This window comes from Lynx rufus, unplaced genomic scaffold (assembly GCF_022079265.1).
Source record: "Lynx rufus isolate CCGP_SWC_20201006 ecotype Redwood Valley unplaced genomic scaffold, mLynRuf1.p SCAF_11, whole genome shotgun sequence".
Lineage (NCBI taxonomy): Eukaryota > Metazoa > Chordata > Mammalia > Carnivora > Felidae > Lynx > Lynx rufus.
Genome location: NW_025814825.1, coordinates 54,969,570 through 54,993,514, shown reverse-complemented (window position 1 = coordinate 54,993,514; position 23,945 = coordinate 54,969,570). Strand labels below are relative to the sequence as shown.

At 40.9% G+C, this 23,945-nt stretch overlaps 1 protein-coding gene across 4 annotated transcripts in view; it reads left to right on the top strand.

The window, feature by feature from the left end:
* Nucleotides 1-8,527: 8,527 nt before the first annotated feature.
* Nucleotides 8,528-23,945, top strand: part of SHTN1 (shootin 1) — a 100,667-nt gene continuing 85,249 nt past the window's right edge. For 2 of the 4 annotated variants that reach the window (XM_047073499.1, XM_047073498.1), the window contains exons 1-2: nt 8,528-8,704; nt 22,821-22,873. In XM_047073499.1, the coding sequence (XP_046929455.1) occupies nt 8,647-8,704; nt 22,821-22,873 (111 nt within the window). In that variant the 5' untranslated portion in view covers nt 8,528-8,646. The remainder of the gene's footprint in view (nt 8,705-22,820; nt 22,874-23,945) is intronic. The other 2 variants (XM_047073495.1, XM_047073497.1) reach the window with 2 other exon arrangements.

Here is a 23,945-nt window from a genome sequence, read left to right as displayed (position 1 = left end):
TTGATCCATTTTGAGTTAATTTTTATATATTGCAAAATAAGGACCCAACATCATTCTTTTGTATGTGGATCCAGTTTCCTTAGCACAATTTATTGAAAAGACTATCCTTTCCCCATTGAGGGTTCTTGACATACCTGTTGAAATCAATTGACCATATATGTGAGGATTTATTTGGGGCTCTCTTTTCTAGTCCATTGGTTGATATGTTTGTCATTATTTATGTTTTATTTACTATATTACTATATTTACTTATTATTTATTATATTTACTATATTTATTTACTATTTATTATATTTACTATTACTTACTTTATTTACTATAGCTTTGTAGTAAGTTTTGAAGTTGGAAGGTTTCAATCCTCTAATTTTATTTTTATTTTTCAAGATTGTTTGATCTATTAGGGGCTCCTTCCTAGTCATGTATGTATGAATTTGAGGATCAGCGTATCCCTTGCTACAAAAAAAGGATGCTGGAATTGTACTGAATCTGTAGATTGCTTCGGGAAATTACTGATGTCTTAACAATGTTAAGTCTTCCTATCCATGAACATGGGATATGTTTCTATTATTTAGGTTTTCTTTATTTTCTTTTAGTAGTGTTTGTAGTTTTTCAGCATACAAATCTTTCACTTCTTTGGTTACAGTTATTAAGTATTTAATTTTTAAGATGCTATTATAAGTGGGAGGGGGCACCTGGCTGGCTCAGTTTGTAGACCTTGTGGCTCTTGATTTCAGGGTTGTAAGTTCAACCCCCACGTTGGGTGTAGAGATTACTTAAAAATAAAATCTTAAAAAAATTATCTTATAAATGGAATTGCTTTCTTAATTTTTCTTTCAGGTTTTCATTGCTGGTATACAGAAACACAGCTGTTGCACATTGATACTGTATTTTGCAAATTTGCTGAATGAATTTATTAATTCTATTAGCTTTCTTGTGGTTTTTTAAAAATATTGTTGCTATTGTTGTATTTATGTGATATATTACATTGATTTTTTTCTTATGTTGAACCATTTGGTCATGTCATGTAATGTGCTCTTGGATTAGGTTTGCTAGTATTTTGTTGTGGACTTTTGTATCCATATTCATAAGGGTTATTAATCTATAATTTTCTTTTCTTGTGATGTCTTTATCTGGCTTTGATATCAAGTAGTGCTGGCCCCATAGAATAAGTTAGAGAGTATTCCCTCCTTTTCTATTTTTTGAAAGAGTTTGAGAAGGATTGGTGTTAATTGTTCTCAAAATGTTTGGCAGAATTCAGCAGTGAAAGCATCTGGTCCTGGAATTTTCTTTGTTGTAAGGTTTTTAAAAAAAAATTTAAAAATGTTTTTATTTTTCAGAGAGAGAGAGCACACAAGCAGGGGACAGGCAGAGAGAGAGGAAGACAGAGAACCTGAAGCAGGTTCCAGGCTCTGTGCTGACAACAGCAAGCCCGATGTGGGGCTCAAACTCACAAACTGTGAGATCATGACCTGAGCCAAAGTCAGCCGATTAACCTACTGAGCCACCTAAGCTCCCTTTGTTGTAAGGTTTTAAATTACTGATTCAGTCTCTTGTTATGAGTTTGTTGAGTGTCTTATTTCTTCTTGAGTCAGTTTAGGTAATTTGTGTGTTTCTAGGAATTTGTCCATTTCATCTATGTTTTCTAACCTGGTGTATAATTGTTCATATTATTTTCTCATAATCCTTTTTATTGTTGTATTGTTGGTAGTAATGTCTCCATTTTTATTTTTGATTTCAGTTATTTGCATTGCCTCTCTATTTTGTTACTCCAGCTAAAGGTTTGTCAATGTTGTTATTTTCAAAGAAATAACTTTTCATTTTGTTGATTCTCCTATTTTCTCTTGTGTATTATTTTATTTATCTCTAATCATCATTATTTCCTTCCTTCTACTAACTTTGGGCTTATTTTGCTCTTACTTTTCTGTTTTCTCAAAGTGCAGTGTTAGCTATTTATAGCTATAAATTTCCCTCTGAGCACTACTTTCACTGGATCTCGTAAGTTTTGGTGTGTTATATTTTTGTTTCTAATCCTCTCTAGGTATTTTCTGATTTCCCTTATGATTTCTTCTTTTTAACAACCTTTGGTTGTTAAAGAGGGTGTTGTTTAATATCTATGTGAAGTTTCCTGATTTCCTTCTATTATTGATTTCTAATATCATTCCATTGTGGTTGAAGAAGATACTTTGTATGATTTTTATGATTTCAATCTTTTAAAATTTATGGAGACTAAATTTGTGGCTTAACATAATATCTATCCTGGAAAATGTTCCATGTGTACTTGAGAAGAATATGAATTATGCTTTTGTTGGCTGGAGTGTTCTATATATGTCTGTTATATCTGTTTGGTTGATAGTTTAAGCCCTCTCTATCCTTATTAATCTTCTATCTAGATTTTATGTTCATTATTGAAAATGAAGTATTGTAGCCTCCAACTATTATAGTTGAACTGTCAGTTTCTCCCATTAATTCTGTAAATGTTTGCTTCATATATTTTGGGAGTCTGTTGTTTGCTGCATATATGTTTACAGTTGTTACATATTCTTGATGAACTGACCCTTTGTGAAAATACAATTTCCTCCTTTGTCTCTAGTAGTAGTTTATGATTTAAAGTCTGTTTTGTCTGATATTAGTATAACCACCTCAGCTTTCTTTTGGTTACTATTTGCATGGAGTATATTTTTCCCATCATTTTACTTTCACCCTATGTGTGTCCTTGGATCTAAAGCGAGTCTCTTGTAGACAGCATATAGTTCGATTTTTTTTCTTCTATTTGTATTTTGCCAATCTCTGTCTTTTGATTCAACAGTTGAATACATTTACATTTAAAGTAATTACTGATAAATGACTTCTTTCATTTTGCTAATTGTTATTTATATGCCTTATACCATTTTTGCCTCTCATTTCCTACATTACTGCCTTGTTTTATGTTTAGGGTTTCTGTGTGTGTGTGATCACCATTATGATTTCCTTTTGTATATATTCTATTGATATTTTCTTGGTGGTTACTATGGGGATTATATTTCACATCCTAAATTTATAATATTCTAATCTGAATGAATGCAACCTTAACTTCAATAGCTTTAAAAAAAACTCTGCTCCTATATAGCTCTGTCCCTATTGTGTTATTGTCAGAAATTACACTTTATACAACAGGTGATGACACAGATTTATAATTATTTTTAATGCATGTCTTTTAAATAATGTAAAAAATAAAAAGTGAAGTTACAACCAAGAATATAATAATAATGGCTTTTGTATTTGCCCATATATTTACCTTTACCAGAGATGTTTATTTCTTCATATAGATTTGAATTACTGTCTAGTGCCTTTTCATTTAAACCTGAAGGACTCCCTTTAGCATTCCTTGTCAGACAGGTCTGGTGGTAATGATTTCCCTGAACTTTTCTTTCTTTGGGAATTAATTTCTCTCTCATTTTTAAAGGACAGTCTTGCTGAATATGGAATTCTTGATTGACAGTTTTACTACTTTTAAGGCCTTAAATATGCCATCACATTGCTTTGGGTCTCCACAGTTTCTGATGGAACTTTGTTGTTAATCATTTTGGGTATTCCTATATGGAATTAACCACTGAACTTGAACCTGTAAATTGATCTTCCAGCAAATTCGGGATCTTTGTAGTCATTATTTTGTCACTTAAAAACATTTTTCATATGCCATTATTTCATCTCCCTGTGGGCCATTAATTTCATGTGTGTTCAACTGCTTGATATTGTATTTCAGGTCTGTGATGCTTGTTTAATTTTTCAAAAAGATCTTTTTTTCATTCTGTGTGTTTTATATTGGATTGTTTCCAATGCTCGTTTCAAAATCATTGATCTTTTTCTTCTGTATTATCTAATTTGCAGTAAATCCTATCTGATGTGCATAGAGCTTTTTTCATTTCTGATATTGTATTTATCTTTTGTGGTTCCATTAGAATATTTTTTTTATAATTCCTGTTTTCCTCCTCATCTTGTTTATGTTTCCCTTTAGATCTTTGATATATCTTAAACATATTTATAAGACTTAAAATATTGCTTATAAGGTCCTTGTCTGCTAATTCCATCATCTCTGTTATTTATGAGACTGTTTCTGTTCACAGATGTCTTATGAATCATATTCTTCTGCTTCTTTGCTTACTGTAATTTTTAGATGCTGGATACTGTGAACTTTACATTGTTGAGTGTTGAATATTGTTGTAATCCTTTAATGATTACAACATTAAACAATAAGAAGTCTGTCATCACTTTTATTGTTGTTCTCCTGAATGTAGTATGTACTTTTCTTTGTCTGCTTTTAAGACCTGAGTGTTATATTTACTTTTCAACAGTTTGACTATGATATGCCTTAGCATTGCCCTTGTATTCCTGCTGCACTATTTATAAAGAGACAGAAATTAGTAACAACTCAAATATCTAAAAACCTGAGAATGGTTCATTGTTCGTTGACATAATGGAATGGCACTGAGTAACGGTGTAGCTTATGTTGGTCCAAGATAAAATGTATATGAAATAATGTTCAGTAAAAATTGGAACAAACTATTATATGTAGTAAGCTTTAAAAAAATGAAAGATACTTATATAAGAAACTTATAAATTTACTAGTCATGTAAGTAGTGTATTGAAGTAAACCATTACTTCCTCTGAAAATCTTTTTCTATAACAGCTTTTGAGATGTAATTCACATACCATGAAATTCTTCCATGCAAAGTATACACTTAAAGTATGCAATTCTAAGAATTTTGAATATATCCATAGAGTTGTGCAAACATTACAATTAACTCTAGAAAAATGTTATCATCCTAACAAGAAACTCCATACCTATTAAGCAGTCACTTCCCATTTTCCCCAATACCACCCAGTCCTCAACAACCACTGATCAATTTCTCTCTCTATGGTTTTGCCTCTTCTGCACATTCTGTATAGATGGGATCATAGTATCTGGTGTTTTCTTACAGGCTTTTTTCACTTAGCATAATGTTTTCAAAGCTTATTTATGTTATAGCATGTATTAATACTTTATTTCTTTTTGTCATGAAATAATATGCAGTAGTATCAGTTTTAATTTTTTTTAATGTTTATTTATTTTTGAGAGAGAGAGAGAGAGAGAGACAGACAGACAGAGCACGAGCAGGGGAGGGGCAGAGAGAGACAAAGACACAGAATCCAAAGCAGGTTTCAGGCTCTGAGCTGTCAGCACAGAGCCCCAACATGAGGCTTGAACTCATAAACCACGAGATCATGACCTGAGCTGAAGTCCAACCCTTAACCGACTGAGCACACCAATGTTATCAGTTTTAGATCATGATTAATATTATAATAAGTAGCTCTATACATAAAGACTTTTAAGATGGATACCTAAAATGGAATTAGTACGTCAAAGAAAATGAACCATTTTTCATGTTATATTTTTAATGTATTTATAGCTCTATATCTATATACTTACATATACTATATACAAATCTATATCTATATACTTCAAAAGGCTACATAAATAATGAGAACTTACTTTAATTTCCTGAAAATGCAAATAAGCATTAAAGAGAAAATCCTTTTGACTACTGCTGTCTCACACTCCACTCCTCACCCCTGGGCTTGTTCCTCTATTTTCTACTCCTAGAGGCAGCCATTATCCTGAGTTTGGTACCTACCCTTCCAATTCATATTAAAAAAATTTTTTTTAAGTTTATTTATTTTTGAGAGACAGAGAGAGACAGAGCATGAGTGGGGGAGGGGCAGAGAGCGAGAGAAAGACACAGAATCTGAAGAGGCTCCAGGCTCTGAGCTGTCGGCACAGAGCCCAATATGGGGCTCCAACTCACAAGTCGTGAGATCATGACCTGAGTCGAAGTCGGACGCTCATTTTTAAAAGGCTTTTAATTATATGTTATATGGAGGTTAATAATTCCATTGTGATGCCTGCAACACAAATCCCTATGTGCATTATTAAACAGAACAAAAGCTAATTATATCACTTCTATCCTTTCCATCAATATTCATATCATATAAATAAACCATAGTGTAATGGGAGATCTGAATCCCAATAATTGACTCTAACAGCCATCCTAATAATTCATTCCATGCCCTGAAGATAATACCATATTGTATTTCAGGAGGCTATTTTAATTCCAAGGAAGGTAAACAGGATTGATTTCAAGGGGCTTCAGATTCAGCTTGGGACCAAAGCACTCAATTTGATTATAGATTTGATAATTAATCAACTCATTCTTAAACTCCAAAAGTGATACCTAATTACTGTATAATTGGAGTAGATTATTATATCAGCCATTAAAATAATGGAACTTTGTGAACTAACTCAAATATTTAATAGGCACAATGCTGATATTTGGTTGAATATTTTTGATTACTTAGTTTTGGAGGAGGCCTCTGGGCATTGTCCAGCACTCAGGGTGACTGATCAGGTTTACCGGGTTTCCTGGCTGCTTTACAAAAGCCAGGTGGCCATGATTTGTTGCTCAAATCTCTTGATTTTTTTTCTGGAAAGAAATGATTTCTCTATACAAAATACCTGGTGGCAGCACATGTCATTCATATGCTCTTGTAGTTGAATCTGAATTGTCTCATGTTTCCTGGGACTTTCCAAAAAAAATTTTTTTTAAGTTTATTTATTCTCCAGTGAGAGAGAGAGAGAGAGAGAGACAGAGGTGGGGGGGAGGGAGGGAGGGGCAGAGAGGGAGGGAGGGAGATACAGAATCCAAAGCAGGCTCTAGGCTCTGAGGTGTCAGCACAGAGCCCGACAAGGGGCTGGAACTCACAAACCATATTGATATGACCTGAGCCAAAGTTGAACGCTTAACTGACTGAGCCACCCAGGGACCCCCTTGGGACTTTAAATTTTGAAGGTTTAAGACATAACCTCAGGTAATCTCAGGGCAAAGGCCCTTTGGTTAATCTCTTGTGGATTTTCATGACAGTTGATCTGCAAGTGTTTTCAACTATCTCATGAAAACCTAGGGAAAGGATTGAATAATAAGATGCCATACCAAAATTATCTGTAAGTTTTCAAAGTTCCAATTCACTCTCATTTAAAAATACTGTGCTGCCCTCTTAGATCATTCCGCCACTAAATTACCCATCCTAAAATGTTATATCAGCTTTTTAGAAGAAGAGAAAACAGAGCTATCATTTTTTTCAGAGTTTGAGTTAGACTTTAGTAGAAGTATCAGACAGATACCAGTTAACAGTAGCTCCCCTCCCCCTCCCCCACCTATCATAGAGAGATCCCTTGGTAAATAGAGTGGGACATTTGCAGGTGAGTATTGAGCAGAAGCACTGTGCTGGTTTGAGCTCAGTGAGTTGTGAGTTGGTGAGAAAAACCAGATGTGCAGTCTAATTCATTTTGGATTTATTTTGGATGCTTAATGATGCTAAAAGAACTGTGCCTCTTTTAGCTTAAAATTAGCACCCCAACCCCTTTCTCCTGACCTGGAAACTTAGTTTTAAAACAGAAAAAAAGAACACCGAGTGTAGGTCAAATTCTAGATTTGTTTTGTATTTTCTTGGAGAGTAGGTATTGGTATCATTCCCCTTCTGCAGATGAGGTTCAAAGAGGTCAGAAGACTTTGACCAAAGACTAACCAGCAACTGGGGTTTGGGGAGGGCCATTCTGAAATGTGACAGGCCTGCCACACCCCTTCTGGCCAAGGTCTAAGCCAGAGCCGGGTTTAAACAGTGCAGAGGGCAGTGACGTGGGACAAATGCCAGGCTTCACTCTGCCAGCTCTGCGTGGCCTCCGCCATTCTGACCGCAGTGTCGGCCTCCTTAAGCGCAAGGTCCTGCCACCGCAGAGCAGATGCTCCGCGAGGCCTCGCGATCCACGTGCTGCAGGGCCCACGTTCTGACCACTTCCCAAACCCCCGAGCAGCTGGAGGAAGCCGCTTGGGCCGTGGTCACCGTCAAGTGACTACTACGTCCTTTACTCCGGAGGCGTTCCCTTACCGGGCCGGTTTCAGTCCCTGCCTGTTTTTCAAGGTGCAAAACGTGCACACTGAGCTTGCCCCTGCGGGCACCCGATTTCCCACACCGCCCCCAGACTCTACTGGATGAGAACGGAGTTGAAGCCTGGGTTGTTTTACTGCCCACCACATCCCGCTCTCCCTTGGTGGCTCGCGGGGGGCGGCCCGCGGTAGCGTTCAAAGTGCTGTCTCCAGGGACGCCGCAGCCCCAAGGCCGGTTTGTCCCCCTGCCGTGTCCGGGGGATCGGGGCTGGAGGAGGGGTGCAGGAGCGAGCCGCAGGGCACACCCGCGGGTCCCACGCCCCGCCGACTGCGCATCCTGCGGCGCCGACCTCAGCGGGGGGGAAGGCGAGGCGCAGCGGCCGCCGAAGGCTTGGAACCGGCTGGGGCCCCGGGCGGCCGCCGCTCCCTCCGCCGCCCCACCTCTTGCCCGGCCCTCCCCACCCCGCCCCACCGCCCGCCCGCAGGTGCAACCGCGGCGGCCGCCGAGTAGGTGCGTGGGGATGATCTCACTCGCGCGCTCCGCGCCAGGAGGAGGAGGAGCGGGAGCAGACCCAACTTCCGGGTAGTGCAGCCGCACGCCACCGGCATCTTGCTTTTCCTCCCCCTCCCCCCCGCTGCACCCCTCGCCTCTCCCTCCTTTCCTTTATTCCCGGCCCCACCTGCCAAAATGAACAGCTCGGACGAGGAGAAGCAGCTGCAGCTCATCACCAGCCTGAAGGAGCAAGGTAGGCGGGCGCGCGGCCGCCAGGTGCGGGCAGCCGCGGCCCGTGGGCGGGGACGGCTCCCGGGCGCCGGGTCGCGGCTGCGGCAGGCTGGGTGGGCGGTGTCGCGGCTGCCGCGCTCACACCCGTAGCCCCATCACCCGTGCGGGAGCGCCCTCCGCTCCCCGCGCGCCTAAGGAGAGCCCGGGGCCGAGGGTCAAGAGCGCGTGTCGAGCCCGGCAGTGCGGGCAGCCCTCCCCGGCCCTCTGGGGTGGGGGGAAGGGGCCGAGATTTGGGGCGGACGCGGCACCACCTCACACGCGGGAGAAGCGGGTGGGCCGGCCGTCTCGGGAGGAGGCGGTTTGGGCAGCTCCGCGGGCCGCGCTCCCCAGCCTCGGCCCCACCCTTGCACATTGGCGCTGGGAGGCCTGCCGCGCTGCCGCTACGCAGCCTTCCCTGCTTTTCAGCCCCCTTCGGGCTAGTTCCTCTTTCCTTCCCCAGCCACAGTTCCAGGCCCCGATGTGTTTGACCACTTACCATTTTCAGCAGTTTATTAGTCAGTGAGCCAACACCCTGCCTGTGTTAGGCTTCCTGAATTCAGACTTGGCTCTGGTCAGGAGAGCCAGGCCCTGTGCATGCATTTCCACACTTCGCCTGGGGGTTACCTCCTGGTAAAGAACTGTTCTAATCAATAATTTTCACCTCTTACTGCACTTGGCCACAAAGCCAAATTAGCGATCAAGTGTGAGTTCAACACTCTACGTTTACAATTACTGTTATTATCCGGCCCGAAGGTGGCCCGAGAATGTGGGTCAAGAAAGCGAGGAACCGCACAGATTTAGGAAGTAAAAACGTGTAGGAACTTGTGCTTTTCTGAATCACTTGGTGACATGGCCACATAGTGGAAGGGGGCCTGCTCTGGGGCTAATCCTGCTGTTCACTCTCAACTCTTTCACTTCTGTTGGCTCAACTTGACAAGGCTCTTCCCTTCCATGGGTCTTGCGGTGATAATGCCTTACCTGACTAAAGGCATGGGCTAAACCAGATGATTTTATTGGGCCCTGCCCAGTTCTGTGCACCTGTTGCTCTTTTGAAACCACAGACATACCATTCGCAAGGGTGTGTGGACCCCTCTGGAATTCACATTCCTGGAAACAAATCTCAGCACGATTGTTTACCAATCCTGTGATCTTGGGGAAATTATTACCTCACTGAAATGGACAGAACCCGTTTCCTTTGTTGTATCTAGCGTCTAGAAACCATTGGATAAATGTTAATGGCCTTTTTCAGTACCTTCGACTCTCATCCTAAATTAGCCTTAGTTCATAAAGTCACAAGCATCGGTGAATCCAGTGGGTGGGTGAAATGCCCTTATCTGACATTTCTCAAGTGGCTTAGTTGAGGGGCTGGATTCTGTTAGTATTTTATTTCTAATAGTGCTCTTCCCCCAGTAACATAGTACTTGGGATTCTAGACAGTTGGAGCTTTCATCATTGGTAATATCTGTCAGTTGGATATCAGAGCTCTTGATGGATGGTTGGTTTTCAAATAATGATGCAATAAAAAAACTTCACTCCTTTTTATTCTGAGTATAATTTCAAGGGTAGATTAACAATGCGGAAAATCCACAAGTTGTTTATATTTGATTTGGGAGTACATTCTCTATCTCTGTGTTGGATTTGAGAGCCGAGAAAAAGGGAGGATTCTTAAGTTTTTGGCTCTTTCTCAGATATTGGAAAACAAATCTATGGTTTGGTATTTTTGGAGGATGTATTTCTTGATGATGGGCGTATCAAAGGCAGAACAGTTAGGCTTTGGAATTTGTGTGTCTTAAAAGGTGCACTTTTTTTTTTTTTTTAGGATTGAGTCCGGTTACATGGGTGTTGGGATTTTTTTCAGCCCATCTCAACACCAGAGCATTTATTTGTCATAGGATCATAGACTGTGATAACAAAGGACTTATTTCAAGGGCATTTAACTGCTGTTTGACCCATGGAATTAATTGGGAAGATGGGAGTTTGAGGTAGATGAACAGGCAACTAGGTGTTTGGGCTCTTGCCCCTAAGATCATTAATCTTGTAAGCTGATGGTATGTGTGATTTATTTTTGAAAATAGACAATATATTTTTAATCCCTGTTAACATGGTGAATAATTCCACTACTCCTATTTAATGAGGACAAGAAAAACCATTACCGATGAACACTCTAGTTTCCTTTTTCAACCCTGTGTAAACACATTCATGTATTCCTTTAACAAATACTTACCAAGTACCTACCATGAATGAGGCCCAAGTGGGAGGCCCTCGGGGTAGATAGTGAACCAAACAGACAGTCCTTGCTCTCCACCAGGTTTACTGTCTAGTAGACAGTTATGAATCAAATAACCACACAGATGTGTGCAATTACACATCGTTTTTGTAGGATAGATTCTTAGAAATGGAATTGTTGGATCAGAGGGCAAGTAAAGTTTTTGTTTTTTAACGTTTATTTATTTATTTTTGAGAGCGAGGGAGACAGATTGTGAGTGGGGGAGGGGCAGAGAGAGAGAGAGAGAGAGAGAGAGAGGGATGCACAGAATGTGAAGCAGGCTCCAGGCCCTGAGCTGTCAGCACAGAGCCCGATGCGGGGCTCGAACCCACGAGCTGTGAGATCATGACCTGAGCCAAAGTCGGATGCTCAACTGACTGAGCCACCCAGGTGCCCCGTGGTAGACATAAAGTTTTGCTGGGCGTCATCAAGGTGCCCCCAAAAATGGTTGTACCAGTTCACCTGGCCCCCCCGGCAGTGTCCATTCCTCCCCCCCCCCCCCACTTGTCACCGTTGACCAACCTCGGTCTTTACTAATTGTGACAGTCCGATGAGTTTCTTCATTTTCGCCAGTCTGATGAATAAACATGGCAACGTTAGAAAAATTAAGTGAGGTTCTTAGTGAGGTTTGCAATCTTTTTACAAGGTTATTGGCTTCCTCATCTCATTTCTTCGTTAGTGAATTTTTGGTCAAAAATTTGAACCCGTTCCTCGGGAGTATGTTCAGAAAGAAGATTCCTATCTACTCTGAATGGCAGAACTGACCCAGCCTTCCCTAATGTGAAGCCTGCGGTGGTGTGGTGAATAAGGTTGCTTTTGACAAAAGTTGTGAAATGTAATGACGGAGTCTGTCATAATACGAACAATCTCTAATTTATACTTACCATTCCCTCGGCTCTATGTCTTATAAATCACACCCACTTCTGAATTACTTCAAAACATTGTATGTTCCCTTCTAGTGAATGGTATAATTAGCTATATTATGTCTTTCTAGAAAGTTATATTATGTCCCTTGAAAAAAATTAGCCAGTGTGTGATTGCTTATGTTCAAGCAGATGTTGAGGTAATGAGGTAATTCTCTTTTTGTCCTTTCTGGAGCTTTATTTTATTGGACTGATTGACATCTTTAATGCACTGACAAATGGCAACTTGGGATACTATTTCCGATGCATATTTCTTAGCTACTAAAGTGGACATTTCCCTTACAAAACATCGAACGATTTGCTGTCCCTCCCGAATTCTGGGAAATGATCGACTTAGCTCAGCATTTGTTTAAGGTACATGATTTCCTCCGTAATTTATTCGTCCCACGCGCATTGAATATTCATAGCCAGGCACTGTGCTAGGCATCAGAGTTGGAGAGATGAATAAAACCTTGTCCCTGCTGGTGAGGAGTTCCTAGCCTAGAGATGGTGGTAGGCATGTGAATTCCAGGAAGAGTGTCTAGTTGGCAGAGTTTGGGTCACGGGTTTAAGTCCTTTGGGCAGGGCACCTTGATTGGCAGCCCGCACAAAGGCCAGTGGATCGGAGTGGTTGTCCAAACAAGAATGGTGTACCACTACCAGAAAGGGGGGTGAGTTGCAAGTTGGGCAGACACAACAGACGTCCACTACACCGGTCAGGGTAGTAATGCCATGTCACTTGGAACCTGGCGAGGAAGTTTTGAAGGGTGTGATCATACCCAACAGTTAATGATGTTACGATGTGAGACCACAACCACGCCAAGCAGACTGAAAACACTATCGGAAAGTAAGATAATGGGCTTTAAAGCAAGGGAACGTTTCATCTTTAGAGTTAGCTATCATTTTCTCCAAGACTATAGCGATAGTGCTTAAGGTTCCAATGGGAATTTAGCCAGGCTTAGTCTTAGAGCTGAGTTAGTCATTAAAGAGGCACCCAGCGTTGCCTTGACTTCTAGGCCACAAAGTAGCTAGGGCATTATTTCGACAAAAGGGGCCCAAAGGATTGCCTACTGCCGTGACTGTATCAGTCAGGAAAAGCTGAAGCATTGTCGGTCTTGGATACACACAAAGTCAGTCAGTAGAAAGCAGTTTGGGATTAAACGGTTGCCATGGTACCAAGTGCAAACTTGGCTTCACGTCACTATTTTTACAAGTGTGGTCCGGGGGGCCACCGGTCTCTGAATAATGGGGGTACGTACGCACTTTCTTACTTATTGATGAAAAGAGGCCTGGTAAATTTATTTTTCTTCATCTGGGTATGTTTTTTGTAAAATCGACACTTAGGATGTTTGGCTTTCACAACAAAATATAACCTAGATTGAGAAAAGTGCACGAAATAGGAATGAGCATCTCAATGAGTTATTGAAAAAAAAAAGTGCTTCTAACAACACTTAAATCAGAACATTTCCAGAAACCCCTTCATAACCTCCCAATCCTTCTCACCTGCCTTTCCCCGATGCTATTTGTGTCTCCAAAGGTAAGTTCTGCCAGTCTCTGAAGATTAGCTAAATGGAATCGTACAGGATGCATTATTTGCTGTGTCTTCTTTCGCTCATTACGTGTGGGATTTATCAGCATCGTGTGTGGTTGTAGTTCGTTTATTTGCATTGCTGAATAGTATTCCACTGTATGAATGCACCCAAAAAAAGTTTTTAAGCGAACATACTGTGGATCCGAGGTCAGCGGACTTTTTGTGTAAATGGCCAGATAGTAAGTATTTTAGACTTTGGGGGACATTCGGTGTTGGCTGTAAACCCTAAAAATGCAGTTTCCTCCTAAAGTTTGTGAACTACCATCTCAGAGGCACCAAATGGGCAACCCTCCATGAGCTGGACGCTCATCACGGGCTGAAGAATTACGTCTTGCAGTCAGAATTTCATCATTCATGTAAGATGTCTGCTGGGTCGTTCAATCTTACTTTTGTTTTAAATTGAATTAAAAATAAACATCTGCTTATTTAGGAAAAAATAAGCATATAGCATGAAAAGTACAATGAACTCTTCCCTCTGATTCATTGTTTCTTAATCTTTATTTCATTCTACTCTCCTAAGGAGTCTTTTTAGACATTTTCCCCCCAACTGTTCTTCTCCCCATGAAATTTTAATACCGTGGATATACTGTACATCTTTTAAAAATTTTTTTTTAATCTTTATTTATTTTGGGGAGAGAGAGTGTGAGCAGGGGAGGAGCAGAGAGAGAGGGAGACACAGAATCCAAAGCAGACCCCAGGCTCCGAGCTGTCAGTACAGAGCCCGATGTGGGGCTCGAACTCACAGACTGCGAGATCATGACCTGAGCTGAAGTCAGACGCTCAACTGACTGAGCCACCCAGGCGCCCCATACTGTACATCATTTAATGTGCTGTGATCCTTTGGAGGCCGCAGACCACTGTGATACCTAACACTGTGTTCCTCTTTGAGGGCAGTGCCGTCCCATTGGTCACACATGCTCTCACCCCCTTCCCATTCCTCAGAGTTACACTGTTAACTTTTTGTTCTGTTTCCTCTCAAAAACTGTGCACATGAACACACATATGTAGTTAATCACTTAATATGTATTATGGAATTCCTATCAGTACATATAGAATTGAATCTTTAAAAATTGATTTGGATAGTGTTGCACTCTCCAGATTTCCCCCAATGTAGTTAATGTTCTCTCGATGGACATCTCTGTGTTTCTGTGTCTTTGCTATTAAAAATAATGCTTTGGGCAATAGATACTAGACATCAGTATGGATTCATGTTTTGCCCAATCTAGATCTAGATGATTACATATAGAAATATTTACAGATAAGTATATGAAACTGTCATAGCCAAGAGGTGTCTAAGGAGACATGACAACTAAACATAACAGGGTACCTGAATGGAATCCTGGAAGAAAAACAGAACATTAGGTAAAAACTAAGGAAATATAGTTGAAGTATGGACTTTCCTTCATAATGTGTCAGTATTGGTCCGTTGGCGGTAATCAATGTGCAATACTAATGTAAGATGTTAATAATAGGAGAAACTGGGTGTGGGGCATATGGGAGCTCTCTGTACTCTCTTTACGATTTTGTTGTAAATCTAAAGTTTACAAAATTAAAGTTTATTAAAATAAAGATGCTGCTTACATCCTCGTACACCTGTATCTGTAAGTACAGCTGTGGGAAAAATTTTCAAAAGTGGATCCCAAAAAGTAGGTATATTTTAAACTTTGTTGTCCTGTAGATTTTATTCTGTTATACAACAACGTTTGGCTTTAAAATCCAGGAGGAACATGGCTTTCATTCTTGTCTGCTTACCGTGCTGAATATTAAATATTTTAAGTATTAAAGCATGAGTTCTGGAATTTTTATATGGCACAACAAACAGTAATATATTAGGATCCTTTCAGTGACTTGATTCTATCTCGAATCCTGTATGGCACAAATCAGAGTATGATTGTGATATATATATATATATATATATATATATATATATATATATATGCTGTATGTATACACACATACGTATATATATTAGGTTTACAGAAAACCTTAGCAGAAAGTACAGACAATTTCCACATAGCCCCTCACCTTCCCTCACCCCCAGTTTTTTCTGTTACTATCATTTTGAGTTAGTATGGTGCATTTCTTAGAATTGATGAGCTGTATTGACCCGGTATTATTCAGTGGAGTCCATAGTTTATATGGGGGTTAATTCTTTATGTTATATGTCCTATGGGTTTGGACAGATGTATGACATATACCCACCATCACATTATCATACAGAAGTATCACTCCTCCAAATATTCCCTCTGGTCTACTTGTTCATCACTCCTTCCTTACCCCTGAACTCTTGGCAGAACCCCTGATCTTTTTACTGGCTCCATAGTTTTGCTTTCCTCAGAATGTCATAGAGCTGGAATCATATAGTCCGTGGCCTTTTTATATTGACTTCTTTCACTGGGCAATATGCACGTATGGTGGTTCCCCTGTGTCTTTTTGTGACTTGATATTTCTTTTTATCACCAAATAATACTTGTATGGATGTACCATAGTTTGTTTATCCATTCACCTGTGGGTAACCATGGTCGTTGCTTCCAAGTTTTGGCACTTAGGAACAACTCTGCTCTAAATATTCACGGGGTAGGGTACGGGGGAGGGGAAGCCTGCGATGGTCCTGTGGGGTCTCAGGACCCCATGGGGTCTCAGGGTCTCGGTGCGCCTGTCCCCTTGGGCTGCAACTTTCACTTGTGCTTCTCAGTTTTTTTTTTTCTCCTTAGGTAAGACAGGCATGCCAGAGGGGGCTGGAGTTGGCTCTTATCTTCCTCCAAGTCTCTTAGGCTCTGATGAAATGATTTTTCCTAAGGGCAGGCCTTGCTAAGGCTCTGGGCACATTTCAACATGGTGCCTTCTCCCTTCCCCCGCCTAAAGTAGTAGGGAAATTTCCTCTGATGTTTACTGTGAGGACTTGGTAGCCCTCCTGGGTGTAAAACTCACAAAAGGTTGGGGCCCTCCTAAGAGTGGCCTACCCACTGGAGTTTTTAGCTCTCAAACTTGTGAGAAGTGAGCCTTCAGCAATTTGCCAACCACTGCTTAGGTTTTCCTGTCTTGGCGCTCTTTGGTGATGAGGTTCTGAACCTCAGCTTCTGCTCCCGTAAGTTGTGATTGTCTGTATCTTGCCCATCTCTCTAATTTTTGGAAGAGCAGTTTGCCCTGTGATCTCTGTTCTCTGATGGACCTAAGAAGAGTCGTTGATTTTTGGTGTGTTGAGGTTTTCTGTTGTTGGGAGGACAGGAGTATTCACATCAAAGCTCCGTGCCAGACTGGAGACCAGACTTATGCATGTATTTTAAACATACTCAGTTTCCTCTCTTTCTCTTGGTTAATTTGAAGTCATTACTATAGTTCGTTGAGAGTACTTCTTAAGCATCATTAATTCATTAACACTGAACCGTGTGTTCTACCAAGTAATGCATACGTTTCAGGTTTGCCATAATTTCTTTTCAGATGTGAAATCTGTCATCTTTGTTTTTTGATCAGGTTTTCCAGCAGTGTTTTCTCTGACTGTTCTAATGCTTTAATTAACAAGGGAGGTATAAATGACTTCTCTTTCTACTCTGGCTCTAGGAGAGGACCCATTGGCATGTGTGCAGGAGGGAATAATGTCCTAATTGAACATTATCTCTTATGACTCATGTCCTCGTTCCCCATTAGTAAGAGGTGTTTCAAGACTCCATGAGTCTCAGAGATGCAGACTTAATGGATGAGAATCTCCATTAAAAGATCTTATGAGGCAGTGTTTTTCTGGGTATATTTGATGGCTATTTAAAGCTTCACTTTTATTAAGTATCTTGTAACATGTGATGTAAGAGACCCTTTTAATATGGGGAGGGTAGTATGTGCTTTTTCACAAGTTGTTCATGTGAAGAACTAGATCCATTCTTCCTTCTTCCTTAATTTAACACACATTTATCAAGTGCCTGCTGTATGTCAGGCATTGTGCTGGATGTGGGCATCTGTATGCATAAGACACAGTCCTCACCCTAGAGGATTATTTCTGGTCTGGTGTTTTAACACATCGCATGCAGTAATGCTCAGTAATGATTTTTACATGAACGACTTTGGAAATCAGTAGACTGGTCCTGCCTCCAATATTTCTTACTGCAGGATTTGACTTCTCTGTGCATTTGTGTCTTCATTTTTATTTATTTATTTTTTTAAGTTTATTTATTAGAGAGAGAGAGAGAGAGAGAGAGAGAGAGAGAGAGAGAGAGAGAGAGAGAGGATCCCAAGCAAGCTCCATGCTGGAACTCATGAACAGTGAGATCATGACCTGAGCCTAAATCAATTGTCAAATGTTTAACCAGCTGAGCCACCCAGGTGCCCGGTGTATCTTCATTTTTAAAATGGGGACATTAAGGGCACCTGGATGGCTCAGTTGGTTAAGTGTCTGACTTTGGCTTGGGTCACGATCTTGCAGTTCATGACTTTGAAGCCCGCATTGGGCTCTCTGCTGTCAGCACAGAGCCCGCTTTGGATCTGCTGACTCCCTCTGTCTCTCTCTGCCCTTCCCCTGCTCACGTGCGTGCTCTCTCTCTCTCTCTCTCTCTAATAAATAAGTAAACATTTGAAAAAGATGGGGACGTTGGTATTTGACTTAATTTTGCTCCACATCCCAGACTTCTATGAACCAGCCTTTCAGTCAACATAGGTACCAACTCTGCTTCATATTCTGTTGGGTGTGAGGTCTATAGCAATGAATTGAATGGGAGAGAAGACAAGAAAACAGGCTTATGTTCAGATAATTTATAACGTTATACATAGATGCTCTAGTAGAGATACATGAACAGTGTATTCTGGTAGTATATTATAAATACACATGTTGATTTTCGTCTTAGGTATGTAGGGAGAGTTTCTTACAGGAAATGACAGTTGAATTGCATTGTCAAGGAGCACGTAGGGAAGATAAGGAGGAGAAGACCTTGCAGACAAAGGAAACCTGTTTATAAAGGCACCTGGGTATGAAAGGTCTTAGAGGGGTCAGGGAGGCATTGGGACTTGGGGTGTGATGGATTGAGTGGTGGTCTCTAAGACTGAATGGCACGAGTGGGAATTGGTGTCCCAGGTTGTAAAGCTAATGTCATTGGGTGCTTTTAAACCCAAGAATGATGTAAACCAGGTTGCTTTGTTACTATGCTAACTATCTACTTTGTGAAGAATGAACTTGGGATAGAGGAAAGCTAGAGGGTTTTACCATTATTGAGGACTAGAATCAGGGGAGAGATACTTTAGAGGAAGGACAGATTGGAGAGACTTTTTAGGCGATGGGAGCATTTTGATGATCTGTTGGAAGGTGGAAGAATGAGAGGAATCAAGGATGATTCTGAGGTACTAGCTTGAAGACCAGGTACATGATCCCATCTAGGACATCATGAATACAGGAAGGAGGAAGTTTTGGTGAAAAGGGAGTTTGATGAGTTCACTTTCTAACATACAGAGTGTGAGGTGCTTATAGGGTATCTGGACAGAGATGGCCAGAATAATACTGTCTAGTAGAACTTCCTGCTGGGATGGAAATGTTCTGTGCCTCCTGTCCAGTGTGATAGCCACTGGCCACGTGTAACTGTTGAGCACTTGAAATACCGCTAGTGTAACTGAAGGACTGAATTTTCAGTTTTATTTAATTTTAATTAATTTACATGTAAGCAGCCACATGTAGCTAGTGACTCCGTATTTGACACTACAGGCCTAGAAGGTATTGGTTGGAAGGACTGTTCTGGTGCTTATACCTGAGATGGGGTGATTAATCTGCCTGGAACTGAGAGGTTTCCAGGGACACAGGGCTCTTCAGTCTAAAGTGGGAAAGTCCCAGGCAAACCATGATTGTTATCCATCCTAGCCAGAGGTGTTATTGGCCTGTAGTTACGAACTTTAAGTGTCATGCCTCTGAAACAGCTAAGTCTTTTTATCAGCTTTCTGGGCTGGCTATATCATGATTTGCAGCTTGGAGAGAAAACTCCCTTTCTTGGTATTAGGGAGTTGGGAAATAGAAAACCAGCATGATTCTTGAAACACGTGCTCTGCCTGAGATTCTCCTTGTTTCCTCCACATCCCCCCTTTTTCTTCCATTCTGTACTCTTATGTAACGATTCCCCTCCCTGGCTGCACATTAGAATCACCTGGGGTGCTCACTTTCTAAAACAAATATGGTGCCCAAGGTCCACCCTAAACTAGTTAAATTAGAATCTTGGGTTGGGGTGGGCAGAGAGGGGGCTAGGCATCTGTATGATTTAAAAGCTCCACAGGTGATCCTAATGTGCAGCCAGGATTGAAAAGTGCAGCTCCCAGACGTGCTTCTGCCACTTTGCCAACTTCCCTTTTTTTTTTTTTTTTTTATAACTACAACACAGTACCATTGATTGTTATTTCCCTTTCTCCTTTTATTTGGTGGAGGGTGGGGGTTGCAGGATTTGATATACTTTGCTGTATCCCTAAGAATAACCATGGCTAACATGTAATGAACACGTAATATACCTAAGGTACTCTTACATCTTGCGTTAACTCCTAATCACAACACTATAAGAAAGATGTATGATAATTATTCTTATTCTTCAGATGAGGAATCTGAGATTCAGAGAGAGTCACCAAATAGACCAGTGTCCCTTGGCTGCACTTTTTAATTACTGTTATGTGACCTAATAGTACAGTGAAATAAACTGTACCTGTAAACCCAAGAGATGAAGTCTTCCTAAGCTGTGGATGTCTTTCAGATGGCAGAGCATTGGCCAAGTTAATATCTACTTTTGTACCGGGTTACTTCAAGCTTTGGAGGATCTGTATCATCAAATCACTTGAGCTGTGTGACTCACTTCAAAAATTCCCAGTGAGCCAGTTCTGAAACAAAGAGAAGGCTTTCTCTGTGACCCTTTAGCATTGCCAGAGAAGAAGTAGCTGAATAATATAGGTCACTTCAATTTTTGCCAGTTTCACTGAGGTTAGGGTTGGTTACATGTGTATTCGCTATGGGGTTTGTGTGTGTATGTATGTAAATCTTATTTAGGGCAGTGAGCTTGGTTTTTTATCTTCAAAGAAATAAAAATATAAGTAAATGTTTTTCTCTCCATTAATCCCCTATCCCCCAGGAGCCCCCTTCCCATTGCCAAGTGGTTGAATTCTTCCTATACTTTTCCTCTGCATTCCCTTTACCTGGCTTCATTTTTGTAAGTTGCACATGGTCACAAGAAAACATTTTCTGTGGTTTCCATTAAGTCATGATAGATGAAGGGTAGTTGGGAGTCAGCGGTGTTTCATCTGGATTCTATTGGTCAGAAAATGGAAGAGTAGTATCGGTATTTTTTAAAAGCTTCAAAGCTGTTATCTAATGTTTGAAATAGAAAAAAAATTCTTAATGTCAATATTAGATCATGGTTTTATAAGCCTTTTATTGTTTGTTTGTAAAGTAGGTCATCAAGAAAAGAGTGGTAAATCAGTTTTGATTTTTCTACTTCCTCTGCAGATACTTTTAAATGTCAAGTAAACGAAAATCTCTCAGTAAAACATATTTAGTTTTTGAAAGAATATTAGATACAGTATAAGATTTGGGACTACAACCATAGACTACCCAATGCATAAGTGCATCTTTTTAGACTCTCTTAGTTTTGTTGCTTTCTGTTAAAAAAGGAGGGGGTCATTTTGTTGACTTTTCATAACTGAGGACAAATTTAGTTTATACCCATTGGTTGGGTTTTGTGTGGTGGAGGCTGAGGAGGAGCTGGTGTGCATAGGACTTCATTCTGTGGTCACTCCAGTCTTTTCTGTTGAAAATGCAATTTTTATAAAAGGGCTGTTATCTTTACATGTATCTATTAAGCTATTTTATGGGCTAATTCTCAAGGATTGTTCTCGGCTTCAATAAAATTGTCCGTTAATTCTTATTTAGAGCGTCACAGAGTGCCGCTGAAACTTCTGGGCATTGGTGGTGTAATCCCATAAATATTTGTTCATTTGGTTGGGTGTTAAGGTTGTGGTCCTGTGATTGCCTTAGCTATTCTAAACCCTTTGGATCACTGATGGAGGATATACTTCACCATGTGAATTGTATGTTTTTTGAGGTGTTCTCTGCTCCAATGGTTAGAATCCTACACTCCTGGATTTAATGACCAAATTATCTGGGATGTTCTTGAAGCCACTGATGTCTGATTATTTTTTTCTATCTTTGGGTTATTCATGGAAATAGGAAACTCTGTCCTTTAAAAAACAAACAAACAAACAAACAAACAACTGACCTTTTTGTAGACACATCCCGATGAAAATGTTTTTAAAGTAAAAGTACAAAAATGCAATCTGGGCATGCCCTGGCTCTGTGGCGCCAGTCAGGGCGCTGGTCTGGGAACAGGTACCGGCTCTGTTAGGCCCACCTTGTACATTTCATTCCATCCTTAATCGCGGGTCATGCTCTTTCCTCCCATCATAAGCTGTGAACCTCGTATTCTCAACCGTGAGGATATCTAAGAATGGTGCTTTGGCCAGAAGGTGGATGTGGGGGTTCAGGCTACTTTATTTTCCTGGCAGTAGAGGATTTTCAATAATAGGCTGCTGTTTTCTCACATAGTTGGAAATATTTCCCAACCGTTCACATATTTTTCCAACGTAGTGAAATGAATCTGGCTGATATCTGGTCATGTCTTGCTGATCAATGACCTTTGCAGTGCCTGAAAATAGTTGTTCTTAGTTTTATGCTCATGGCATAAATCTTGTGCTTTGTGAATAAAGCAGATGTGTGACACTGAACCGAATGTGTAAGCCTACTTTATTCTCTGGAGGCTGATTTTAAAAAGAAACCTCTGATCACAGCCCCACAGACTAACAGTGCTGGAAGGAACTTCACGGAGGACCCACCTGTCTCCTCTCACAGGCCCAAATGCTGAGCATCAAAGAGAAGTGATTTGTCCTAGGTCACTTATGGCTCCTAGGTCTTTCTGTGACCTGGGGAGAGCCGAAAGTTGGCCTGGTGGGCTCACACCTGCTGTGGTCTCTCTCTCTCTCTCTCTTTTTTTTTTTTAATATGAAATTGATTGTCAGATTGGTTTCCATACGACACCCAGTGCTCATGCCAACAGGTGCCCTCCTCAATGCCCATCACCCACTTTCCCCTCCCTCCCACCCCCCACCAACCCTTAGTTTGTTCTCAGTTTTTAAGAGTCTCTTATGGTTTGCCTCCCTCCCTCTCTGTAACTTTTTTTCCCCCCTTCCCCTCCCCCATGGTCTTCAGAGACTCTTCTGCGGCCTCTTCTCTGCCCCACCCCCAACCTAGTACACAGACCACAGAGGCTAATTGGATCCAGGGTTTTCCTACAGTAAACTTCTGATAGTGTTATAATGCTGCTTTCCTTTTTTCTCCTTTTAGCCATAGGCGAATATGAAGACCTCCGAGCCGAGAACCAGAAAACAAAGGAGAAGGTTTGTACTCTACCCTTTCTTTCCTTTCTTCCATGTGTAAAAGCCTAGACGGCATGGCGCATTGTTCTGCCACCAATTTCAGTTAAATGCGAATGAGAGTTTTTTTCCTTTTTCTTTTTTCTTTTCTCCTGCATGTGTGGTTCAAGCTAATATCAACTCCAGGCTCCAGATGGTAAAGACTAGCAGCATGCCACAGTGGGCGCTGCTCTGGGCGATTAAGTACACGGCTAAATGTGCCGCAAGGCACCAGGCCAAGCATCCCGGGCCCCCGAGAACTGTACTTTTTCCTAACAACCAGATTTGGGATCTAGTGATGGAATTGAAAGGGAGGCATTTATCTTTGGGGCTCAGACGCGGTGGATTCTGGAGGGAACTCTTTGGCATTAGTCGTTGGTCGTTTAGCCCATCTTTTCATAAACCTTTTTGATGCTTGTTTCCTCTCAGAATGTGAATAATATACCGGAAGTTGAAAATCACTCGCTAAGAAGATGGTGGTGCCTGGTGAATATTTTCAGGGGCTCTGGCAGTTTTATTTTGAAACTTAAATAATTGAATTCTACTTACCTTTATAAACTACTTACCTATATGTCTCCGCACAGGTCCATTTAAGATTTATGAATATTTATTTATATATCTTTTTTTCTCACCCTGTAAATTTAAGGAGGGGACAAAAGAGAGGTCTGAATTAAAAAAAAAAAAAGGAGAGTGCTGAGTTAAAATGAAAAGTAGGAGAGGGCAGAACTGTCCATTATTATTTTTATTTTTTATTAAAAATTTTTTAAGTGTTTATTTTTGGGAGAGAGAGAGAGACTGGGCACAAGCGGGGGAGGGGCAGAGAAAGAGGGAAACACAGAATCTGAAGCAGACTCCAGGCTCTGAGCTGTCAGCACAGAGCCCAACGCAGGGCTCGAACTCATGAACTGCAAGATCATGATCTGAGCCGAAGTCGGACGCTTAACCAACTGAGCCACCCAGGCACCCCTGTTGTTTTTAGATAGAAACAAAATTTATGCTTAGAAATTACTTTGTTTGACAGAACGAATATTTCAAAACAGGTCTGTGGTGGAAAATT